Source organism: Schistosoma mansoni, chromosome 1 (assembly GCF_000237925.1).
Source record: "Schistosoma mansoni strain Puerto Rico chromosome 1, complete genome".
NCBI lineage: Eukaryota > Metazoa > Platyhelminthes > Trematoda > Strigeidida > Schistosomatidae > Schistosoma > Schistosoma mansoni.
Genome location: NC_031495.1, coordinates 43,581,832 through 43,605,008, shown reverse-complemented (window position 1 = coordinate 43,605,008; position 23,177 = coordinate 43,581,832). Strand labels below are relative to the sequence as shown.

The 23,177-nt window shown below is 30.1% G+C and overlaps 1 protein-coding gene across 1 annotated transcript; it reads right to left on the bottom strand.

Moving 5' to 3' along the window:
• Positions 1-14,823: 14,823 nt before the first annotated feature.
• Positions 14,824-21,682, bottom strand: Smp_071050 (hypothetical protein). Its single transcript, XM_018794522.1, has 2 exons — positions 21,425-21,682; positions 14,824-15,247 (listed from the first exon to the last, which is right to left on the bottom strand). Exons 1-2 carry the CDS (start codon positions 21,515-21,517, stop codon positions 14,930-14,932), a joined length of 411 nt encoding a protein of 136 aa, XP_018648926.1. The 5' UTR covers positions 21,518-21,682; the 3' UTR covers positions 14,824-14,929.
• Between the last annotated feature and the right edge of the window lie 1,495 nt (positions 21,683-23,177).

Below are 23,177 nucleotides of genomic sequence, written 5' to 3'. Positions count from 1 at the left end.
AGAAAGTAAAGATACTTCTAACTTTGAAGTTTCTACAATGACAATGATACTAGGTAGATGTTTTCTCAAACCATTTGATGGGTTTAAAAATGGTCTTCATCATAGAATGATCGAATGTAAAATTTACTGAGAACTTGTCTACTGTTTGTAAGGTTGGCTCGTTGGCAAACTCTAGGAAGCCTCAAGAAGCCCAGAAAGAGCCGAAGACATTCCATCCAATCACCACTAGGGGAACATTCCAGAATGTCGACGTATAGCTTCCCTATTGGATGGATAAGAATGACCCCCTATATGTCTATTGGCTGTCCGAAATGATCATTTACTTTCAGCCAAAAAACTATAAATACATGCGATTTTTGTACTATATTTTGACACTGTTTAGAGAATAAAATTCCTACTTAAAAGTCTTCTGTCTTCTCTCTTGCGACGTTGCGGGTTCGATCGTTCAAGTAGTATAGTAGTATGTGGCATAGCAAGGATCAAAGCTCTAGATGTAACAAGTTTCATCGTTGTTTTAAAGTATTAATCAAGAAATGCATAATTAATTTGATATTACTAACAAAATTGAGTTTGAAATTTATCACCTCTTAATTTTATTTTTAACACAAATATAACAATCATATCTAAAATATAATTAATTCATTCTTATCACCACTAAAAGAAAAACGGTGATAAATAGTAACACTAAGAGTTATAGATATATATTATCAGAAGGGGTTTTGTGGATATTATAATAATTTTAATAGTTGAGATCATGAATCAATTGAAGCTAGACCACCATGGAAAACCTGGAAGCACTCGATGGACGTTTCGTCCTGTTGTGGGACTCCTCAGCACCGTGTATTCACGATCCCGCTTCGCGAGATTCAAACCCAGGACCTAACAGTTTCGCGCGCGAGTGCTTAACCTCTATACCAATAAGCCGGCAACTAACGGTGTTTATGTCTAACTTCAACCAATTCACTCACGCTTTCAATAATGAAAAGTTGTTGTTTTTCTTTTCCAAAGAGATAAATCCACTAGAAATGACCATATTAATTTAACACAGGTTATAATTTGTGAAGATGTTGTTAATTATTTCTTGAAATGACACGTTAATACGATTGTCGTTAATAATTCATAAGAAAAATATACATAAAGAATTATTTAACTCCGCCTGGAGCCCCTCTGAGGCTACTGCCGGTCTCAAGCCCGGATAAGTCAGAAGGGTTGGGCATGGGGTTAGCAACTCTATCCTGTAGAAAACTAACTCTCTAAAACAACGCTAACAAGAAAAATAATAAACGTATTTATAATTAGATTTTATATACTTTATCATTGATTAAAATGTTTGTGTTAGCTTTCAATAAACTATACAAAATCACTATAAACTATGGACTAAAATAGATAACATGGTGATTAAGACAAAAAAAATTAAATCTAATTTTAACAATAACTTTTAATGGATAAATTTTGTTTATGAAAGAAAACAAAAAATCGTAAAGTAAAATGAAAAATTCTGAAAAAAAATAAAACGAACATGGCGGAACTTTGATCACGTGTCAGAAGGTAATAAATCATCATAGAAATACTTTTAGCTGATCATTTTCGAATTCAAGTCACGTGAACTATACAATAAATATTTACATCCTCTTTATGTTTATTTCTGTTATTGTCAAGATGATTATCATTATTAATGAAATATGAAAAATCTATTTCAATCTATTTTATAGTTTAAATATTGAGCAATGTGAAACTATGGAATTAAAATATTGAATTAAAATAAAGAAAGAAGCAATTGTCTAGGTTTGTTTAGTCAATAAATTTACAGAAATATGTAACATCATTATTTCTTTATAATGTCAATAAGTGTCATCAGTATCGGAGAGGTTAAAGTGTACAAAGAGACGTGGTGTTGATATTCATGCTGAGAATCAAATTTTTATTGAAGTCTCAACAAGCTGTCCACTGAGCTAATTACTCCAGACAGCCAATACTCTGTTCAGCAGGTATGAAGTTTGAATTTTCCTTATTTCGATTCAGTCAGATGCAGTCCTTATTATCATTTAAGAGGAACACCCAAACTGTCACTTAAATTTACAACGTAGTCGTGACATTTCATTGATTTATGCAATCCTTAATATATGTCCGAATTGAAAATTTACTATAATGATTACAGTAGTTTGTCGAAAAGTTAGTACAGTATAGACCATCATCTTTCCTACTTACATATACAGAAAATATATTTTATGGGGAATAAGAAGCAGTTAGATTCAATATGTTTGTTGAATATTTAACCTTTCTACTGACTTTATTAAAATTAAGACAAAGATTATTTAACTGAAATAAGCCTGAACGCTAACAATATTTTAATAAATGTTGAATAATAACAATAAAATAAAAAATTGTTAAACGAAGTGATAAAATGTTCATTTGGAGTTTAGGTATAAGTTTCACTGCACTCATGAACATTCACGCCTTCTGCTTTACTTTTTGAATTGATAAACAAGCAGAATAACCTGTCTGTTTATTACTAAAAATGAACATTTCACTTCTATTTGGTCAATATATTCTATAGGTTAAATATTTTATTAAAGAGGATGATCCATGATTCGGTAGATTAACATACAGACTCATGTAAAGAAGATAGATATCAGTGCATCTAAAAAATGTGCATCGATTTGTGGAGTATGTCATAAATGCTAGAATAACTCAGTAATATAATCTTTCAGGCGTCCCAAAACAATTTTCATGCATTGTATAATGAACATTAAACAATTATTCGCAATAAATTGTTCAATCCATTGATTTTAATTTAAGATCTCAAAATGACTTAACAAATATTGTAGTGAACAAGAACACTAGTTGGGACAATCGAATGTATTCAGGCACAAATTACACACTATCTCACTAAACTCTGATAACCATACAGTCAACGGTTAATTTGCAAAATAACCATCAGTTGTGTCAATCTTAACTGTTCCTTCTGAAAGCATCAATTCATCGTCTCTGACTTTGGTGTTCATGCATTTTCGAACAGATTTCGCTTCATTCCTGTTCGTTCCTTAACAATCTTCTGCCAAAATACATTCTATGTCTGACCATCACCATATACTACTTATATGGATATAAGTAGACCACACCACAATGCTATTAATTACCTACCTACTTATTTATTCAATAAAATGAATAACATCATTATCTTATTGATTTTGTCGAATTGTTTATCAAAAGACCAAAATAAAAGCATTTACATGAAATAGAAAAAAACAGAATTATTTATATAATAAACAAATAATACTCAAAATATTTTAGATTATGGTGCCTGATTAATAATTTACGAAAAGGAGAAAAAAGTTGTTTACCTTTTTTTTCTTTTTTTTCTTTTAATAGTACATATTTGTTAATTAGAATTCTGATCATAATTTTTGTTTAACTAAAAACGAATTCACTTTATATAGTTTGATTGTTTATTGTACAGTTCTATTTACATTCTATGATATGTACATACGGTGTATCCAATTGGCAAAAGAAAAACAAAAGGAAATAGTTCCTTGTCACATTTCATTTTCTATGAAAACATTCTCATTATCTTATTTACAAGGATAAATGAGTATTTTTAAAAAAGTTTTCTTGTGTTTTAATTTGTCATTGTTTTGTCTGTTCAATGTTTATCTCTTCATTAGATCATTTGCTTATATTCTAATCATATTCAGTAGGGTAATTATAAATAACATGATTCATAATCTAAACTATTAAAAATCACTATAATATACACAAAAAAACCCTTCTGATAACAACCAATATATGCTCATTAGTGACTGGCTCCATGAGGTATTTCCTGGAGATCTAGTGAGAAGCAGTGACCAGTGGAGTTCAACCGGGTCTGTTGTGAGATAGTAACTCACTCAAGACATTAATGGATGTGTCGCTTAATTTTGTGGATTAGTTGAAGTTAAACATTAACACCGATGAATGCCGGCTTAGTGGTCTAGAGGTTGAGCTGTAGCGCGCGAAACTGATAAGTCCTGGGTTCGAACCTCGCGGGAATGAATCGTGGATGCTCACTGCTGAGGGGTCCCACAATGTGACGAAACGGCCATCCAGTGCTTTCAGGTTTTCCATGGTGGTCTAACTTCAACTGATTCATGATCTCAACTATTAAAAATCACTATAATATTCACAAAACCACTTCTGATTATAATAACGTATAACATGATTACAATAAGAAATATCTAATTTTAAATTATTGGCTACAGCTGATTCAATTAATATTTTGAAAGTTTCAACAATGTTGTAGAACCATTTTAATAAGATTAAAATGCTTTTTTCATTTGTTTGTCTTCAGGTAAACTTAAAGATCTATTATTAAATAATTTACCAACTTATGATGACATTACTGGTCGAAGAACTAAAAGGAAAACTGGATACATGTAGTAACGGTTAGGTTTTACGTGATAAAATCAGATGTATAAAAATGTAATCCCCACTAGCATTTTGTTCAGAATGAACAGTGAGAAATACCCTTATAATTTAATATGTCTACTCACAAGGTTCTAACAAATCACTTACTAGTTGACTTTTGAATATTAGACAAGTCATCAGCACATAGGGTACTATTCTTTATTATACGTTATCGTTTATTTAGATTTCAAGGCCAAAAAAAGAAATCCATATAGTTTGAACAGCCCTATGCTTTTCAGACTTCTGTCTTAATAAACTATGACTATATTTTATAGATATCGTTAGTCATCAACTGTTGTCATTCGGGACACCAAAGAAAACAAACATATATTGGATTGGGTGTTTTATCATGGTATTTACCTCATCAGCAATGCTCACTAGTAGGACCGCAAGAGTTTGAGTCCAATATTTCCCGGTTTGTTTCTAGATTTTATATTCTATTTACTATTTATTTTTTTATTTTTACCAGAAGTTTCAGGAAAATATACTTGAATATTTAATATACTCTATTTTGATATCATATAAATAAATATACCCAAAACTTATTGCTTTCGGTGGTTAAAACAAGCTAATTAGTCTAGTAAAAGCTATAATTCAAAATAGAAAAGATATGAAAACTAGTATGATAAGACTTTTTTTGATGGATTTTTGTTCTCTGAGCTGGATGGTTTGGTCGTGGAGCTTTCATCGTCCTTCTGAACTACATCATCAACACAAACTTCGGATAGAAGTTAAGTGTTAGAATTTCTCCAAAAGTGGTTCACAGCTCAAAATGATCAAACACTGTAAGCAGTAATAAATAGTGCAGACCTTTTGATTTCTGTATACTTAGCAACTCCAAGTCTTCCGTAAAACATTCTCATTCTTTAAATCTATACACTAAACCAACTTGAATCAAATCACTAAAATGTCATCATATTCATGAAAATCATCTTTAAATAACATAGACAATAATAAAAGTTCATGAAATATTATTTAATATTATTTTCCCTTTTATTCAAAGAAATTTCTTTGAACAAAAAAAATTAATTTTACCATATCTGTCAAGATCTCAAACTAAATTTAATGTTATAATAAATAATAGACAAAAAAAATTATTGAAATCAACTAGTCTATTACGTCATCATCATAGAGACTAAATTTAGTTATTTGCGTGATCATATAAAACATAATTTGTATATTTTTAGTTCAATCACAAAATATTTCTCTTTTTTACTTTTAGTACTATAAAACAAGATCTTTTTTTAGTATTTATGACAAACTTCCGGGATTTTCCGCAAACTATACACTCTGTTTTGTTTTAATCTTAACATTTTTCAATGTTGATCTTTATTATAATTCTATTTGTAAACTAAGCATAAGTAAATGTAAAGTAAAATGGCTCTTGAAAATATCATTTAATGATTTCATAATAAATTTGTAAACCATGTTTTTTGAGTTAAACGATTCATAACTCTAATGACTTATAATCTGAACCTTGATTTAATGATTAGATAAATATTAAAGTTGACAACAAATTTTCGTTAATAGTTGAGATCATGAATCAGTTGATGCTAGACCACCACGGAAAACTTGGAAGCACTGAACGGCCGTTTCATCCTTTTGTGCGACTCCTTAGCAGTGCGCATTCACAATCCCGCCTCGCAAGATTCGAAACCAGGACCTATCACTTTCGCGTGTGAGCGCTTTACCTCTAGATCACTGGGCCAGCATCTAACGGTGTTACTCTCTAACTTCAACTGATCCACGAAATTTAGCGACACATCCAACATTGTCTTCAGTGAGTTACGATCTCACAATAGACGTGGTTAAACTACACTAGTCACTGCATCTCATTGGAACTCATGATCTCAACTATTAAAATTACTATAATATCCACAAAACTCTTTTTGATATTAAATTTTGTTTAATTTAGTGGTTTAAAAAAATTGGCAATAAATAAAGAAAATAAATTCTATTGCTCATTATCAATTGTTTGTATTAGTCACATAAAATCAATAAATAACTTAAACAGATAACTGATTATTACTATTATCTTATGGAGGAATTGATCATATTCACCTTTACTTAGGCAAGATAACCTAAAAACCAATCATTTAAAATATTTAACTTTAGATTTCATATCTTAACTACTAATGTTTCATGGGTGTCCTTACTCCAATAGATATTGTCTAACATGTCAATAAAAGTTATGAAATTAAACCTTCTTCCTTCTATAGCTCAACATTACCAAAAGAATTCCCCTGATTTACCAGTTTTGTTTTTTACATTATTAATGGTTATATTACATTTTATTTGTTACTTTCATACAATGGAAATCGAAGTCATTTAGGATGTTTATTTCAGCTGATGTTTATACATTCACAAAAATTTATTTTACCGATAATAGTTAATTATTTATTCAAAATAAACAAAAAAAACTTTGATACTATCATGTCGTTACATTACAATATCTAACTTGGTAGATTTAACATTTATATGAATGATAAACATCAGGTTTATTTATTTTCTGTTTTTCTTCTCCTTTTTTTGTTTTACATAACTACCATGGACAATATTTCCGACTTTGTAAACAAAAGTATAATTATGTAAATATTTTTAAAATAAAAAATAAACTTGTAATGAAGCATATGACACATTAAAAAATGTTTAGCAACAATTAGATTGTGAAACAAACTATTTTGTTTTTCCTATCAAAAGATTTATAGCCAAGTTTTCTCTCTTTTTCTTTTATTATCCATATATATAATACTCCGTTAAATAATCCATCACATTACTTACTTACTTACTTACGCCTGTTACTCTCAATGGAGCATAGGCCGCCGTCCAGCTTATTAAATAATCCATATAAAATATTAAAGAATTAATAATAATATTGTTTATGATCATACAAAAGTATTTGTATTTTTCACAGGATGTTTTCAATCAAAAAAAGGTAAAGAAAACATATAAATAAATAATGTATCACAAGTATTGTCTGTTTAAATCTACCCATTGATGCTTAGGACTGCAACTGGTCAGTCTCTTATTGGCATAAGTGCATACTATGCTTATTGCTACGATATTGCCCAGTGCATAAGCAAATGGCTATCAGGACTCAGTAGCTGAGTGGATAAGGCGATGGTGTTTGGAGCGAAAGGTACTAGGTTCGAGTCCCAGAGTGAACATCAAATCTTAGATGCAGGTACATTCAGCTGACGAGTCCCAAATAGGACAAAACGCGCGTATTGGATTCCACTGCTAGCCACTATCCATCTACGCTTATAATGTATCACAAGGTTTATAGAATAAATTAATTTTAGAGGAGAGAAAAAAAGACAGAAAATTAGATGCCTTTTTACACTATGGATTAGGATTATTTAACGAAATCATAAAAATAAAAATAAATTTTTACAAAAACAAAACTTATTTTAATTATAAGCAAGGATGGATAGTGGCTAGCAGTGGGATCCAAGACGCGCATTTCGTCCTATTTGGGACTCGTCAGCTGAATGTACTTACATCTCAGAGTTGGTGTTCACGTTGGGACTCGAACCTAGTACCTTTCGCTTTGAACGCCATCGCGTTATCCACTTAGCTAATGTTGAATACACTTGGATAATTAATGAAATTGCAAGAAGTTTAATATTCTACTAGAAAGTATTATTAACTCCTCTTATATTGCGTCAATATAAAATTTTCGAAAAACAATTCATAAGTACTAGATATGTATAATCTGATGATTATTTTGTTCGTGATTAATTGTTTCTTTCAGGTTTCACTTGTAATTCTATCGTCGTTCAAAGTTTGATTCAATTGGTTGCCAAGGTTTATATCCAGGTTTATGTATCAATTGCTGTTATATACCATGCTAATTGCTAGAAAAACCTTTCTATATTTAGAGTTTATTGAACTAGCAAAATTAAGTTTTCTTGAATTCAGCTAAATACTTCATTGAATTCTCACTGCTGGTACTTATATTCTAAAAACTATTATTTGCAGTAGAGAAATTAAAAACTCTGGTTATTACTTTTTTGACAGTGTAGTGTTTTTTAAGCTGAGAAATTTAAACTAAATTCGTCTCAAGTTATCTAAGAAATGGTACTTTTTTATTTAATAGTTTGCTTATACTAGTATCATAGTATGACTGTAGTTTAACTGCTTGCACATAATGAAACTAAGAGTTCTACAGCTATTTATAAGGTACCCGTTCCGCATTTCCCGAAATAAATAACACCCTGTTTAAGTTTAATTACGCGATGTAAAAATTGTGGTAATCCTATCAGTAACAAACTTTTCTGTTAGCAAAACGATATTTACTGTATCCTATGTATTATAACTCTGTGAAATATTATCAACTTCATTGGGTAATTTAAAACTTTTTATTTGCGACTCTTCAAATTGAATTCTCTTTCACTGTACTATTTTTCAACTTTCTTGCTTTGAGACAACATGAAACGTCGTTACAAATTATTCAAAATACTTCGCAACGTGACGTTTTGTTATTTCTAAATTTTTTTGTTAGGTATAAACAGACACGAATTGTAGGAACCTTCACTTTCATAATATTTTATTTATCCCCCATCGTAAATACATATAAATATCCATTAATTTACAGTTATTAAAGTGCTTACATGAATATCAACAACATAATTTGTTTCAGCGCGACAAATGTCTTCAAATAATTTGAAATTTTTATTTCATCTTCTGTATAATTCAAAGAAAACTATTTTCTATCCTTACGTAAAAAAACTATAAGAATACAAGCAGAGATCATAGAGGACTTGCAGTAGATTCCAGAATGAGCGTTTCGTCCTATCTGGGACCCGTCATCTGGATATGCCTGAACCCTAGAATTAGTGTTCACTTTGACACTTGAACTCAGCACCGTTCGGTTCAAATACCATCGCGTTATTTGCTAAGTTATTAAGTCCAGATAGCCAACGGCATATCAACGGAGTGAAGATCCTTCGTATTGATTGATTTTCATATATGTTTTTCACTTAAATGTTTGCTGCACATTTAAATCCAAAAAAATAAGTTGCATGTATCAAACACTACCAAAATGATCTTTTTGTGCTGATGGTCAAGTTCATGAAGAAATTTTCGAAGTAAATAGTACATAATATAGAATCGCAGGTGACTGAACTAGAGAAAGCTCAATAAAAAAACATGTTTTCTTAAATATCCACAAAAATAAGCAATTATTTATTACGTAGCTTATTTTGTTGGAATTGACAGAAAGACGCCCAGGTATACCGGTTAGGTACAAAATCTTACTACAAAATTTTCCACACTTTTCTCAGATTTACCGAGACAGATGATTAGATTTAGGTCATGATGAAATAAAATGTTAAGGATACTAATATTATATGCAAATCTAGGTCTCAAACTATTGAATTACTGATATCAATATTTGTGCAGAGATTGTGACTCGAAATTCATTTTTCAAATAGCGTTGTTTGCCCTTATAATTAAGCTTCTAAGAGAATTATGTTGTGATTGTTGTTGTTTAAATGGTAAGGTTTTTATTTCGTCAACTCTTTCCTTCCAAAATTCAATCCACACCATCTTTCAAAGTAAATTAACCAACAGGATTCTTTAGTGGTCAGTATAAACATTGATACATTAACATTTGTCGAAAAGACTGAAAACGCTAATAGTTTTTTATGAATGGTTGGGAGGAAACGAAGTTATTTCGAATGAAGCACAAAGTAGGGCTTCATTGGTTTCCTCTGCATTGTCAACAACATAGGAGATTAAAGTTATAACACTTGTAAAATACAGTTTGCGAAGCAACATAGATTGCAAAGCGAAATAATAATGACGGAAGATATGTAGTAAAACCAGGTATATTCAGTCTAGTCACCCTCAAGTTCCTTCATCAATCAAAATCTTTAACAACACTTTTCATAACCTAAGGCAAAACATAAATTCTATCAGATACTTATACGGGACAGGTTTGTTGAAAAAATGTCACCAATTGATGCCAAAAACATGCGAAAATCATGCTTAATTATCCATAAATCACTAATTTTTTTAAATATTTACAAATCATTAAATTGTGAACTCATAAGGGTAATCGATTTGAAAGTGTTATAATAGACATTGTACAACTATTAATCCTTTACTCAATCCAAATGTTTACTCATTAAGTTTACATTTATAAATGAAATTATACCATCCTTTTGATATCAAAGATTAGGTTACCCTTAATGAATCTTATTTACACCCTATAGTGATGACTTTTAATAGTCAGAAGTATAGTTTATTATCACTAAACTAATCAAAACTAACCAGGTCCTCCACGTGAAAGTTAAATATTTCTAAAACAAGGACAATTAATGCAGTAGAATAACATAAATTTAGTGTCTTCCGCGCTTTATCATCAGCTACTTGCAATCTAAACGCAATGATAATAATCCATGGAAAACGGCTTACATACTTTATGTCATAATGTCGCCAAAGTTCTCATCGATGAACACCAATGAAAAGTGAAATAATTATGGAAGAACTATAAGCGATTGATATGTAAAATGATGTGAATACTCATGGATTGAATAAATGAATAAACGGCAACAAAAACTACGAAAATAGAAACAGAAGTATGTAAAATTGTGATATTAATGTTATAGTTACATATTTCTTAAAAAATAAAATAAGATAAAATTGACCAGCTGAATACAGATCAGATAGGAGAAGAGGATTAAAGATTACTGTCATGAGAAGAACGACGTAACAAACATTTATGAATCAGTATAGGGGATTTTTGGAAATTGTAGTATCTACACAGTTGATTTAAGCTTGATCACCAACGAGGACCTGGAAGCACTGGATGGACGTTTCGTCCAAGTATGGGACTCCTCATCAGTAAGCATCCACGATCCTGCACGCGGCACTGTAACCCAGGTCCTTCAGTATCGAGCGCAAAGCACCACGGCAAAGCAAACTTGATAATTGAGTCCTTTTGGATAAGCAGTTTACGCATACTTAAAATATTGCCAATTATATTGTTTAGGCAAAACGTTTGAATGTAATTGTTCTTCATCTTACTGTCGTATATATATATATATATATATATATATATATATATATATATATATTCATTTAATATTACTCTAAATTTCTCTATAAAAAATGAGTCTGTGTCCGTTGCTCAATAAAATTTAACACTTAATTGGCGACCGTTTGAATATAATATACTTTCCATTATTTGTTCATATGTAGCCAAAAGAATAACTTCGTCGGAAATGATTCTTCTCTGAGCAAATTTACTTTCTTTTTTTTTTAACGATTGAATAGGGATGTATCGTAGACAGAAGGTTTCTTTTAAACACCATTTGTCTATTCATATGCTTCAAATAATTTCCTTCAGTATAATGGTTTTTCCCACAACACTTAGATACGTCTGTAGACAACAAAACAGACTAAATCATGAACATTAAATTTTATATCAACACATAAAGGACTGTTTTAATAAATCTATCTAGTACTTAGTTTATTCAAAATTATCACGTTAAACTATGTTAGTGATACCTGTAGGACAAGGTTACGTCATCGTTGACATTGTAATTAAGTAATCTAGATTATTTTTTAATTATTTCAATAATATATAAGATAGAGATCAATATTCCTATCCAAAAGACATCTTTGTATATATATACTAGTCAGAATTTCATTACTTATTATTGAGCTTATATTCTAACTAATACAAAACTCATTAGATTTTTTTTGAGCAGTAAAATTTGATGCAAATACTGATTTATGCTTATAAGCATATATTTAAGAGTAAATATTTTTCACTTTAAAAAACCTAGTGTACACAATATCGATTCACCTAGACTAGTCGCGACATTGCAACTTGGCCGACAGGATTTGATCTGCATTCGGGAGGACCTGGCACACATGACAATGATCACCACCTACTGATCGATCAATTGTAAATGTTATGTATGTAATTTCATAAACATGAAATTAATCCATTCATTTGAATGATATTCAAAATCATGGTGAATGAATAAAGGTGTTTCGAATGCACACATGCCTTCCAGTATCTTATTCATCAGACAAAAGACATTCAGTGAATCAGTTGATCATTCAGAGAGTTGAGAAATAAGAGAATCAGTCGTTATGTTGAAAATCTGTACTTGAATTAGTTATTCATTAAAGAACAACATATCAATGATTTTGTTTCATCTAAAGTCATGTGATAACTAACGTGACTATTCTAATGAGGGTTATTCTACGCATTATTATTCAAACAATTCATTTGAATTGTTCCAAAGACCATAAATTTAGTTCATCTACTTGAATGGTTTTAAAAAGTATCCTGATTATTTCTTTGATCTTTAACTTAAAACAAAACGAAAGATTATGTGTAACTGTAAGAAGAACATCTCCGTTTTCTTGAATTGTTCAAAGGAACAATACGTGCAGTGAAATTATGAACTTCTCAAAATGAAACAGACAACATTCAGATAAATATACAATCATTTAAAATTATTTGATCGAGGATAGTTGGAAGAACCATTTTAAAGAGTATGCGAAGTCAATTAAAGTCAAATGTGAATTATTACATCTTACAGTTAAGTAGAATGCTCAAATTTGAGTGTTTGAACAACCAAAATATTTAGTAGAATGATTTGAATACAAATCTTTGGTTATAATTGTGTGGTATCAGAATTAATAACGAAACAGGTGCTTGTGAAGGCAATCATAACATGAAAAAGTTAGTTTTCCTTTTATCCGCTAACTGTAGAGTAAGCCAGTGAAGTTACCTGATTTGAAGTTTAAAACCCGAAATTAAGAGGACAAACACCAATTCGTTTAGGTGTGATAATCTTCTTATCATCATGTTAACATCATGTTATACCTACCATAGACTTCTGCTGGAACAGTGCCCCAGTTTTCGAGAGTTGTCAGGTGATTGTAATTAAGTTCAAAAGGAATTCCTGTGGTTACATGAAGCGTAAGGATAAATTTCGAGAACTCCCTTTTGAAAATTTTCAAGTGAAGTTCGTGTACTTTATCCTCTAATCTCAACTATCAAACTTCTTAGATTCACTTGATATTGTTTGCTTATCAAACTTCTTGTTCGTCTTAAGAAAGTAAAATCGGTAAAGCAGTCTCAATAATGAACTACAGATAACTTGTAAGGTTCACTCATAAAAAAGACTACCGTTATAATTGCCGCTTAGTTAACATTTATCTCAAAACGTTCTTAGTTTTTGTACTTATAAACAATTCAGAGGCATTAAACTTATAACTCACACTTGACTTTTATTGTTTTCAGAGAAAAGATGACTGTTACAAGCTATCGTAAAACAATAATGTTACTTCAGATGACCAAATTCTGTTCCACCTAGTTGACATATATACAGAAGATTCAGTTTAGGCATAATTTACACATACTTTGAGTGCCATGATTTAAACTTTCCGGAACACCATCTTCAAATACTGTTTGAAATATATATCACAACTGTTCGGTATCCTTTGAATTTCAGTAATTTTATAAATTGTCGCATGTATACTTTTAAAAATATTCATAATCCATCACAAAATGTTCATGAAAGTTCTATATTCAAACTGCTATATCTGAATTATTTGTATATTGATCTGAATGTCACAGGATTAACACGGATTAGCCCATTTACTGCTAACTAAATTTATAAATACACTAAATTAGTTATAAAAACATTATTTTTCATGAAAGTAAACAAGCGACAATTTACACTAAACCATACTCAATTTTTAAAAATTGGAAGAACGTATGTATGAAATTCATTTCACCTAAATGTTTAAAGGAAACTTAATTGCAGCTGGCGAATGGCTGTAAAACTAAACTCGGTTGAACATATTGAGAACTTTTACTGTGTAGATTAATTAGACCTAAGAAACTGTAATGAACCATGACACATCATCAGTAGCCTAGAAATAACCTAACTGAACGTCATCAATGTAGGGTAGCTTTCTAACTTATTGAAATGTCATTAACTAGTTAACTCTACATCTCATGGACTCATGTCCAGTAATTTAAAGCTAGTAAGGCCGCTAGGAATAATAACGATGTTCATTTACTTAATGATGCAAGATAACATAAGGTAAACAGTTTAACAAAACTAATTCTCTGATTAATGTATTTAGATCATTTTCAATACCCCTTAGTCCACTGATCTGAATTTCTTACCTTTATCAGTACATCAACTATAATAATAACAAGTGGTTAACGTTAACAGTTTTGTTTCCTACGAACAATAACTAAAGTTATATAGACTAAAATTCAGTAATACGAAAGGAAAAGCTTTTATGTGTCCAATTAATTCTACTTAAATGTAATTTCAAAAAATGGCTTACGAAAGTACATTTTTTATAACATTACAGTAAACAATTAAAACAAAATAGTTCAACTTTTTAAACCCGATCTTCAGAAGTATTTTATATTTTTTCAACACATTTTTCATTGATTACATTGTGCGTCTATTTAATAAATAGTTTTTTATTCAATGATCTAATAAATTATCGGATCAAAATGTTCACGTTTTTCAAACTGACGATCCTCATTACGTTTAAATAATATAGGATCAAAGTATGAACGTTTATAAATAATTGGATCAAAGTATGAACGTTTAAACAGAATTGGATCAAAATTACGTTTGAATAAAATAGGATTAAAGAGAGTACGCTTGAATGCCATTGGATAAAAGTTTGAGTATTCTGATTCTATGAATCTTGAATTACCATCTGTGGGATACCGTCCTTCGTATCGCCTTCCAAATATGGGATCGTTTGTTTTATGGTTCACATAATTTAGTTCATGCACAGGTATCTAATTGAAAATAAAAACAGTATTCATTATGGAGTGTTATATATATATATATATATATATATACAAGTATTATCATTAATGGCTTTATTCAATATTATATTTTGGTACAATATAGAAATCTCAGCACAAAGTGTTTCAACAAGTTTCTTCTACATCAACAAAAACAACAAAAAAAGAAAAGGTCAAAGAAGAGTCTTAATTTATACAACTTTTCAATTAGAGACATGCTTAAGAATACAGGTTATTGACTAGGTCAAATCTAACAATCTGTTTGTCACAGAGTATATTTGCTAGGTAAAGCATTACAGAATTTTTATACCTTTGTTTGTGTGCATAGATTTCAATGTATTGACGTCTCGTTCTACCAGAACATATACAAGGAGAAAGATATGGATGAAGAGGATGGTTATTATCTGATAACGCCTACCTGGAGTTCGCAAGACTTTAGGTGTCTATCCACAATCATATTAATAATGACCTCAAACGGTTCACCATACATCCTGCTAACTGCCTCCAGCACTCTCAGCAATACGGAAAAGTCTTTTCTCAAAAACCCAAGAAAGAATAATGGGGAACAGCAAAAAATAACAGGTAATATACGAGTATCGACAACTTGTGACAGAAAATGTTGAGTAGTACTGAGGGTATGGAGCCCCTTCATGTAGTAATTCAGACGGGACACTTTCTTCGATAATAGTAAAACATGAGAAGACCAAGAGAGATCACAGGGAAAGGTTAAACCAAGATAGCTGACCTCCGACACTGTGTTTATCAAAGATTCTCCAATGGTACAAGCACCATGGGATCCCAACATGGTTTTAAGGTGCTGTCCATGTCTCAAGCTAAAGTTAACAGCTGGACATTTAGACAGATTAAGTATGAGACCATTAACAATAGACCACCATTCAATATAAGACAAAATCTCATTCATTTCTATGGGATGTAAAGAGGTAGAAATCGGTATACATACAGTGAGGTCGTCTGTATATCTCACAAAAGTGTTTTCTGTGGAAGATAACAGATCATGCAGAAAAAAAGAGAAAAGTATAGGTGAAAGAACAGCTCCTTGTGGCACACCTTCATGAGACAGTAGGGACGTTGAACACTTTCCTCCAAATTCAGTGTATTTGCCAGTGTATAAATGCCAAAAATAAAATTTGAACTAACAAATCAAATCATTGTACTTGACAAAACGGTCTCATACACTATAACGACAATATGCAACAAAATTAAGATGTAACTAATCTGTTTATGAACATACATAATCATTGATATTAATTATATGAATATCTGAAATTGTAGGAGTAAACGTTTCTTCCAAAACTTTATTCAACAACACATAAATACATAAATAAATCTGTTTATGAATAGATATTGAGGAAAGAAACTTGAATTATTGTAAAAGATTCTTTTGAACAATTATAAACGTTACTAATTATTTTTCAATTTATACTTTGCATTCATTTAAGCTTTTCTGTAACATATATTTAATAATAATAGTAGTTTCTTCTAAACTCCGCCTGAAGCCCCTCTAGGCTACTGCCGGTCCCAAGCCCGGATAAAGGAAGGAGGTTGGGCATGTAGTTAGCAACTCCATCCGGTTGAAAACTTATTCACCAAAAATGTTGACCGGTAAAAGTATTCAGATCAGTTTTTCCTACGTAATTAATGAAATTTCGGAAAAATGATTTATTTCATTTTCATTTTGAAACTAAACGATATCGTTTACTGCATTGTAAATCGTTGAAATGATGAAACACACTTTTTTCAAACAATAATTCAGAATAAAGTAAAAGTAACCAAATTAACGGGTCTTAAGGAATAAAGTTCAACAAGTATTTTAATCTGACTTTTTATTCAACATTTGATAATCAATTAATCTAAGCAAATTAAGTAGTATGCAACGTGTAGTGATCGAAATATTGATATTGTTACTTGATTGATGAATAATATCTAAATATTTTTCAAATCTGTTAAGCTGTCTGTTGTTAAACTGATTATAGTATCTCAAAAGTGTTACCATTCATAATAGATTTACTTCATAATGAACTAGAGTTTTCATGAACTTTCAAAGGGACATATTTTGTAGCGTGGTCACGATTGCCATTTATTTTACATACATTTTGAAGAAAGTTCCATCACTGTAATCAAAATGATATCAGCAACATAATAAATCTGATCTAAAACCAAACATGCAGCTATTCAGTACACAATAGATAGTTCGAAAGAGTGAGGAAGAAAATAAGACGTTTTCTGATTTAAACCAAAAGATCAATCTTTGGACGATTAACTCCCGATCGTTATTATTTAATATATATGGTTCGTTTACGATGCATATCTTATATTATGGTTTGTCTCATAACAAGCGATTAATATAAACAGATACAACTAATGATTGTTATACCATTTCTCTACTCTCAGTCGACGTGGCAAACATAAGATGATGAATTATCACAAACAAGTTCTTTTTTATAACGCATTGTAAAAACTATTCAGTTGTAAATTTATTATTATGAAACTTTATAAAAAATCAATCTACATTTTAGTGGTCATAGTTCTAAATACTCATACTGTTTGATTACTTTAAAGAATCGAATCTAATTATTCCAGATAGAATACGATATTTGATACGTGTACCATAGATCCTGGACTGACCCCAGACTCCAATTTGATTAAACTGAATTATTACGTTACCATAATACTTAACACACTAATGAGTCATAGTAATATTTTACTGACAGTAACACATTTGTGCACTGTGTCATTAGTAGCATTATCAATATTTACATAACGATATTTGCTTACAGATTATAAATCCATCACATCAGTAGTAAAACATATCCAATACAGATATTCCAACTATTTATCTTAAACCAATTAAATAAAATTAAGTTTCTATTTCCATTAAGAAAAAGAAAGGTAAAAATAGATAGAACCTTAAAAAAGAACTTTCATCAATCAAATGATTACTATGAACACTTTAAGGTCATATGTCAATGTTATCGAAATTATTGATTTCAATAATATTGATAAACAATATGTTTGTTTGTTTTATTCAACTCATGACGAAATCTATTCTCATTTACTTAATGTTTAAACAATAGGATTATTGAAATAATAATAATGACACTTTATAGCTGGAGATGATTGAGTTTGTTAGCTTTCTAGACCATACATTTTGACTCATAGTTAACCATAATCAAACTTTAGTTTAATAAAAAGCTTGTTAATATTGATCACACAGGGATTTGTGAAATAAGTAGAGTTAAAAAGTTTCTTGAAGTAATTACAAATATTCTACAGGTGGTTTATGGATACATAAAAAGTAATACCGTTATTATATTTTCTGTTGCTTAACTAAATGAAAATGTAGTTTTCCATGAAATTAAGCAGTTAGAAGGTGAAAGGTTAACATAGATAAAATAAATCAACTAAATGTGCTAATGGTATAAGTAGTACGGAACATTGAACTTACTTCAATAATTATTTCATAAATATTGTCAAATGTGCAACAGATATCTGTATTCTTCAATAAAATATATCTGTTTATAACTAATTATGTATTTATGAAGAGTCCCACAATAGGACGAAACGACTGTCCAGTGTTATCAAATTTTCCATGGTGATCTAGCTTCAATTGAATCATGATCTCAACTATTAAAATTACTATAATATCCACAGAAAACCCTTTCTGAATATTTGTATGTTGTTTTTCTTAATTTATATAATACTATTTCTGTCACTTCAAAACAGATTCATCTATGTATTTATGAAGTGCAAAAGACAACACACCATAATTATAATGAATTTAATGTCTAATCGTTTCTTTTTTGCTCACAATAGTTCTCTAATTGTTTACCTTTTTACTGATTATTGATTTATTCACTTTTTTTAATCAACAAATAAACAGAATCAACTTGGTTATTAGATTACATAAAGAGTATTATACAATTAATTATAATAAATTCATTAATTAACAAAAAATGTTATATAAACAAAATATATTACTAATTATTTAACCTTTACAAGTAGTTAGTAGATTTTATTTTCAAACTAAACAAAATAGAAGAATGAACCATAAGTATAAAGAATAGAATATTATGGTTATTTTTCAATTTTATTATAAAATGGATGAAACCAGATTTTCAATAGTAAATATGTCATTTTTTTAAAAAATGAAGAAAAACGTCTCCAGATTAAACACTATAAAGATATTTTGTTCATGCTTACAAATTTGTATTATTTGATTAGGATAGAAGAAAATTACAGGAAATCACACAGATTAGACCTTGATATTCAAAATTCATTCATCTCACAATTTATCCATTGAAAGATCTTGATTATTATCATTGTTTAAAATATTTATATAATAATAACATTATATATTGATCCCTTACACTTATTACCAAGTATCAAACCAACTTCCTTTTTATATCTAATTTAAATATGAATGATGTATACAATATAATTTTCGAAGATGACTAACCAACTTAATAGAAATATCGTAAGTTACAGTATCGAGTGAAATGTGTTTGAGACTTATAAAGAAATGATATAAGTGACTTTAAATACATTTCATTAATGAGTTTTAACTAGCATAAGAACAACTATGTCATTCTTAATTTTTTTTAAAAATTATTTTACAACAAAGATATTCGTTTTTATTTCGATGGGGTTTTATTCTCTGAGCTAGGAGTTTGGTCGAAAAGCTTTCATCATCCTTCTGAACGACATCATCAGCACAAACTTCCATTAGAAACGAAGTGTTTGAATTTCTCCATGTGTGGTTCACAGCTTGTCCTGTACACCTCGATGTTGATTGGTTCTTAATGTTCATTCGTATCAATCATTCATACATGTGAATGAACTTCAAAAATTAATTGTTTTTCAATGATCTAAAAATAAGTAATTCTGATAGTTCAGATCATGATTCAATTGAAGCGAGACCATCATGGAAAATCTGGAAGCACTGGATGGCCATATCGTCCTATTGTGCAACACCTCAGCAGTGCTCATTCACGAGCACGCCTTTGAATTCGAACCCAGGACCTATAGGTCTCGCTTGCGAACGCCTAACCTCCAGATCACTGAGCCGGAATCCAACGGTGTTATTGTCTAACTTCAAACGTCCACCATTGTCTTCAGTGATTTAGTATCTCACAAGAGACTCTGTTGAACTATACTGCTGAGGAGTCCCACAATAGGACGAAATGGCTCCCAGTATTTCCAGGTTTTCCATGGTGATCTGGTTTCAATTGGTTCATGATCTCAACTATTAGAACCGCGATAACATTCACAAAATAGTAGTAATCAAGCTAATTTCAGGGAGCCTATTGGTATGTTACTTAAATAGAATGTACAGAAAATATTTAAAATTATCTTAAATCCTTTATCTAAACTAAACGTTAAAAAATCATGTGCTTCATAACAGATTATACCACGTTCGAACGTGCTTATTCCAACAACCATAACAATTTAAAAGCAGTAATAACACATACTTGTTGTGGAGATAAAAATAACTTTGTTTCGGACAAATTGTCAGCAAACCATTGTGTTCATAAAACGTATTTGTTTGAGTTACTAGCAAAACTCGTCTTTCGTATCATCGATATAAACTTATTTCAACGAATAATTTTTCTAGTCTGATTAGCACATTTTCATTGAAATGTATATTTTTAATTAAAGTAGTTTATGAACACTTGTACAGTTTGATAAGCACGACCCAAGTTAACTATTTAATTTTAAATAATTGTATTTCCAGTGTCAGTCAGTTTAACGAGATATGACCATTATCTTCACAGCTAAAGCTAATAGTTAGCTTGACCTGTACTATGTAGTTATACGATCTTTAGAAGACAACTAGAATTACTGTAAGATTTACTATGAATTGAGATATACAATTTGTATTTCCAAGTTCATCCGTTAATATAGGACGAATACTTTATAAATAAATCCCTACAATCAGAATTAAAAGCGTTCAAATGAACACACATTTTGGTAGCATATGAAACTAAATTATTTATTTTTAATTATTTGGCTAGTTACTAAGATCGAGATTTAAACCTACTTCCACCTTAAAATGGGATTACTTAAATAGAAATCATAGAGTTTCATAATTTATTGTACAAAATCAATTCATAGTTCAAAACATTGAATACATTAACAATAAGTACTTACAGCATTGACGATACTACTGAAAGTGATGAAGACAAGTAGACAATAAAATAATTGTTCAATAATCATTTTATTATCGAATTTATATATTTTCATAATGTTTAATTAATAAGTAATTTGAAGAGATTTATGTTATTATCCTTGTTCAATTTTTTTTTAAAATTTATAATTAAGTGTACTGCGATTTGTTTCTTTTTATTGTTCTATGGGTTAAATTGTGCAGACTTATTACAAATAAGAAATGAATTATTCAAACGAAATTACTTTATATATATATGCACGTATATGTACACATATATGTATATATATATATATATACATGTGTATATGAACTGTTTTCTAAAGGATTGAGTTGTTTTCATTGTTCCTCTCTTCCTGTCTCTATCTATCTCTCTGTGTCTTACGTTCTCACTAAAGTATACCAACTATAAATAATGAGTCTAGTAATTTCTAAACCCCAAATAATATATTATCTGATCTCTGTTAAATAAAAACTTTGGTAATAGAAGTAGTTTTGTTATAATAATAATAATAAGTATTATTATTGTTAGTAGTAGTATTGTTATTATTATCCTGATAATCAAAATAGCAAACAAAGGGACAGAAAGGTTAGGATAGTAATAGTGATTGCAAAAACTAAGAATAAAACAAAACACTAAGAAATAGGAAAAAAACATGACATTTATTTGCTAAAATTCGATTTGCTAACTCAAAATATCTGAACTCTATAATATTCATCGTTGAACACACACATACACATATCTATTATGTAGATATGTGTTGACAAACAAGAGCTTAAATATATAATAGGCTGGTTAATAGCTTTAATAGTGTTGGCAACTGTTGTCAACCTTATGACTAATAATTATGAATGCTTTTTAATAATAATTAATTTTCAGAAATGTTTAGTAATCTTGAAATTAATATTCTCTTACAGAAAACAGGTACATGCTACATTTACATAATTGTAAATTAAGGGAGATTGGTAATTTTTCAAGGTTTTTTATTACAGCCGATCATTCTAAGTAGTTACTTAGCAAACAGCTACGACTGTTCAGAAATAAACAGATTTATTCAATTTGTAAATGAATGTTTGGCTTATAGTAACATTTTAAAATAAAAATGCTGCTAATCAAAATTAAACAATTATCTCTACAGATTACAATTATTTCGCTGAATTCTCAAGCTTTCTTTAACATATTGATCTTAATAACTTGGTAATGTATATAGTTAACACTTCGCCCGGCGCCCTTCTACAGTAACTTCCAGTCCCAAGACCGGATAAATTAGGAGCGTTGAGCATGGAATCGGCAACTCCTTCCCCGAAGAAAACAACCTTGATAAAAAACACTAACCAGAAGAAAATTCAAACCCCCATTGGTAGGTGAGGGGTCTTCATTTAGGAGAGTAGTAGCGCCTCGATGCGGAAGCTGAAATTCTCCCGAAGTCATGAAGACGATGTTCTCTCTAACAACCAGAACAACAACTAACATTGGTAAATGGAATGTCTGGACAATGTACGAGACCCAGAAAACCAAACACATAGCTGACGAAACGAGAAGATACAACCCTATGATTCTCAGAATAAGTGAAATTCGTTGGAACGAAAAGGTTATGTTTGGGAGAGATACTGTTGTACAGTTTTCATAGAGAAGAAAGATATAACACACACATGGATGGGAACCCTATGGACCCAGGAACATCAAATTATCTTTCACAACAAAGAAGGAGAGGACTATAAAGGATGTTGTTTGGT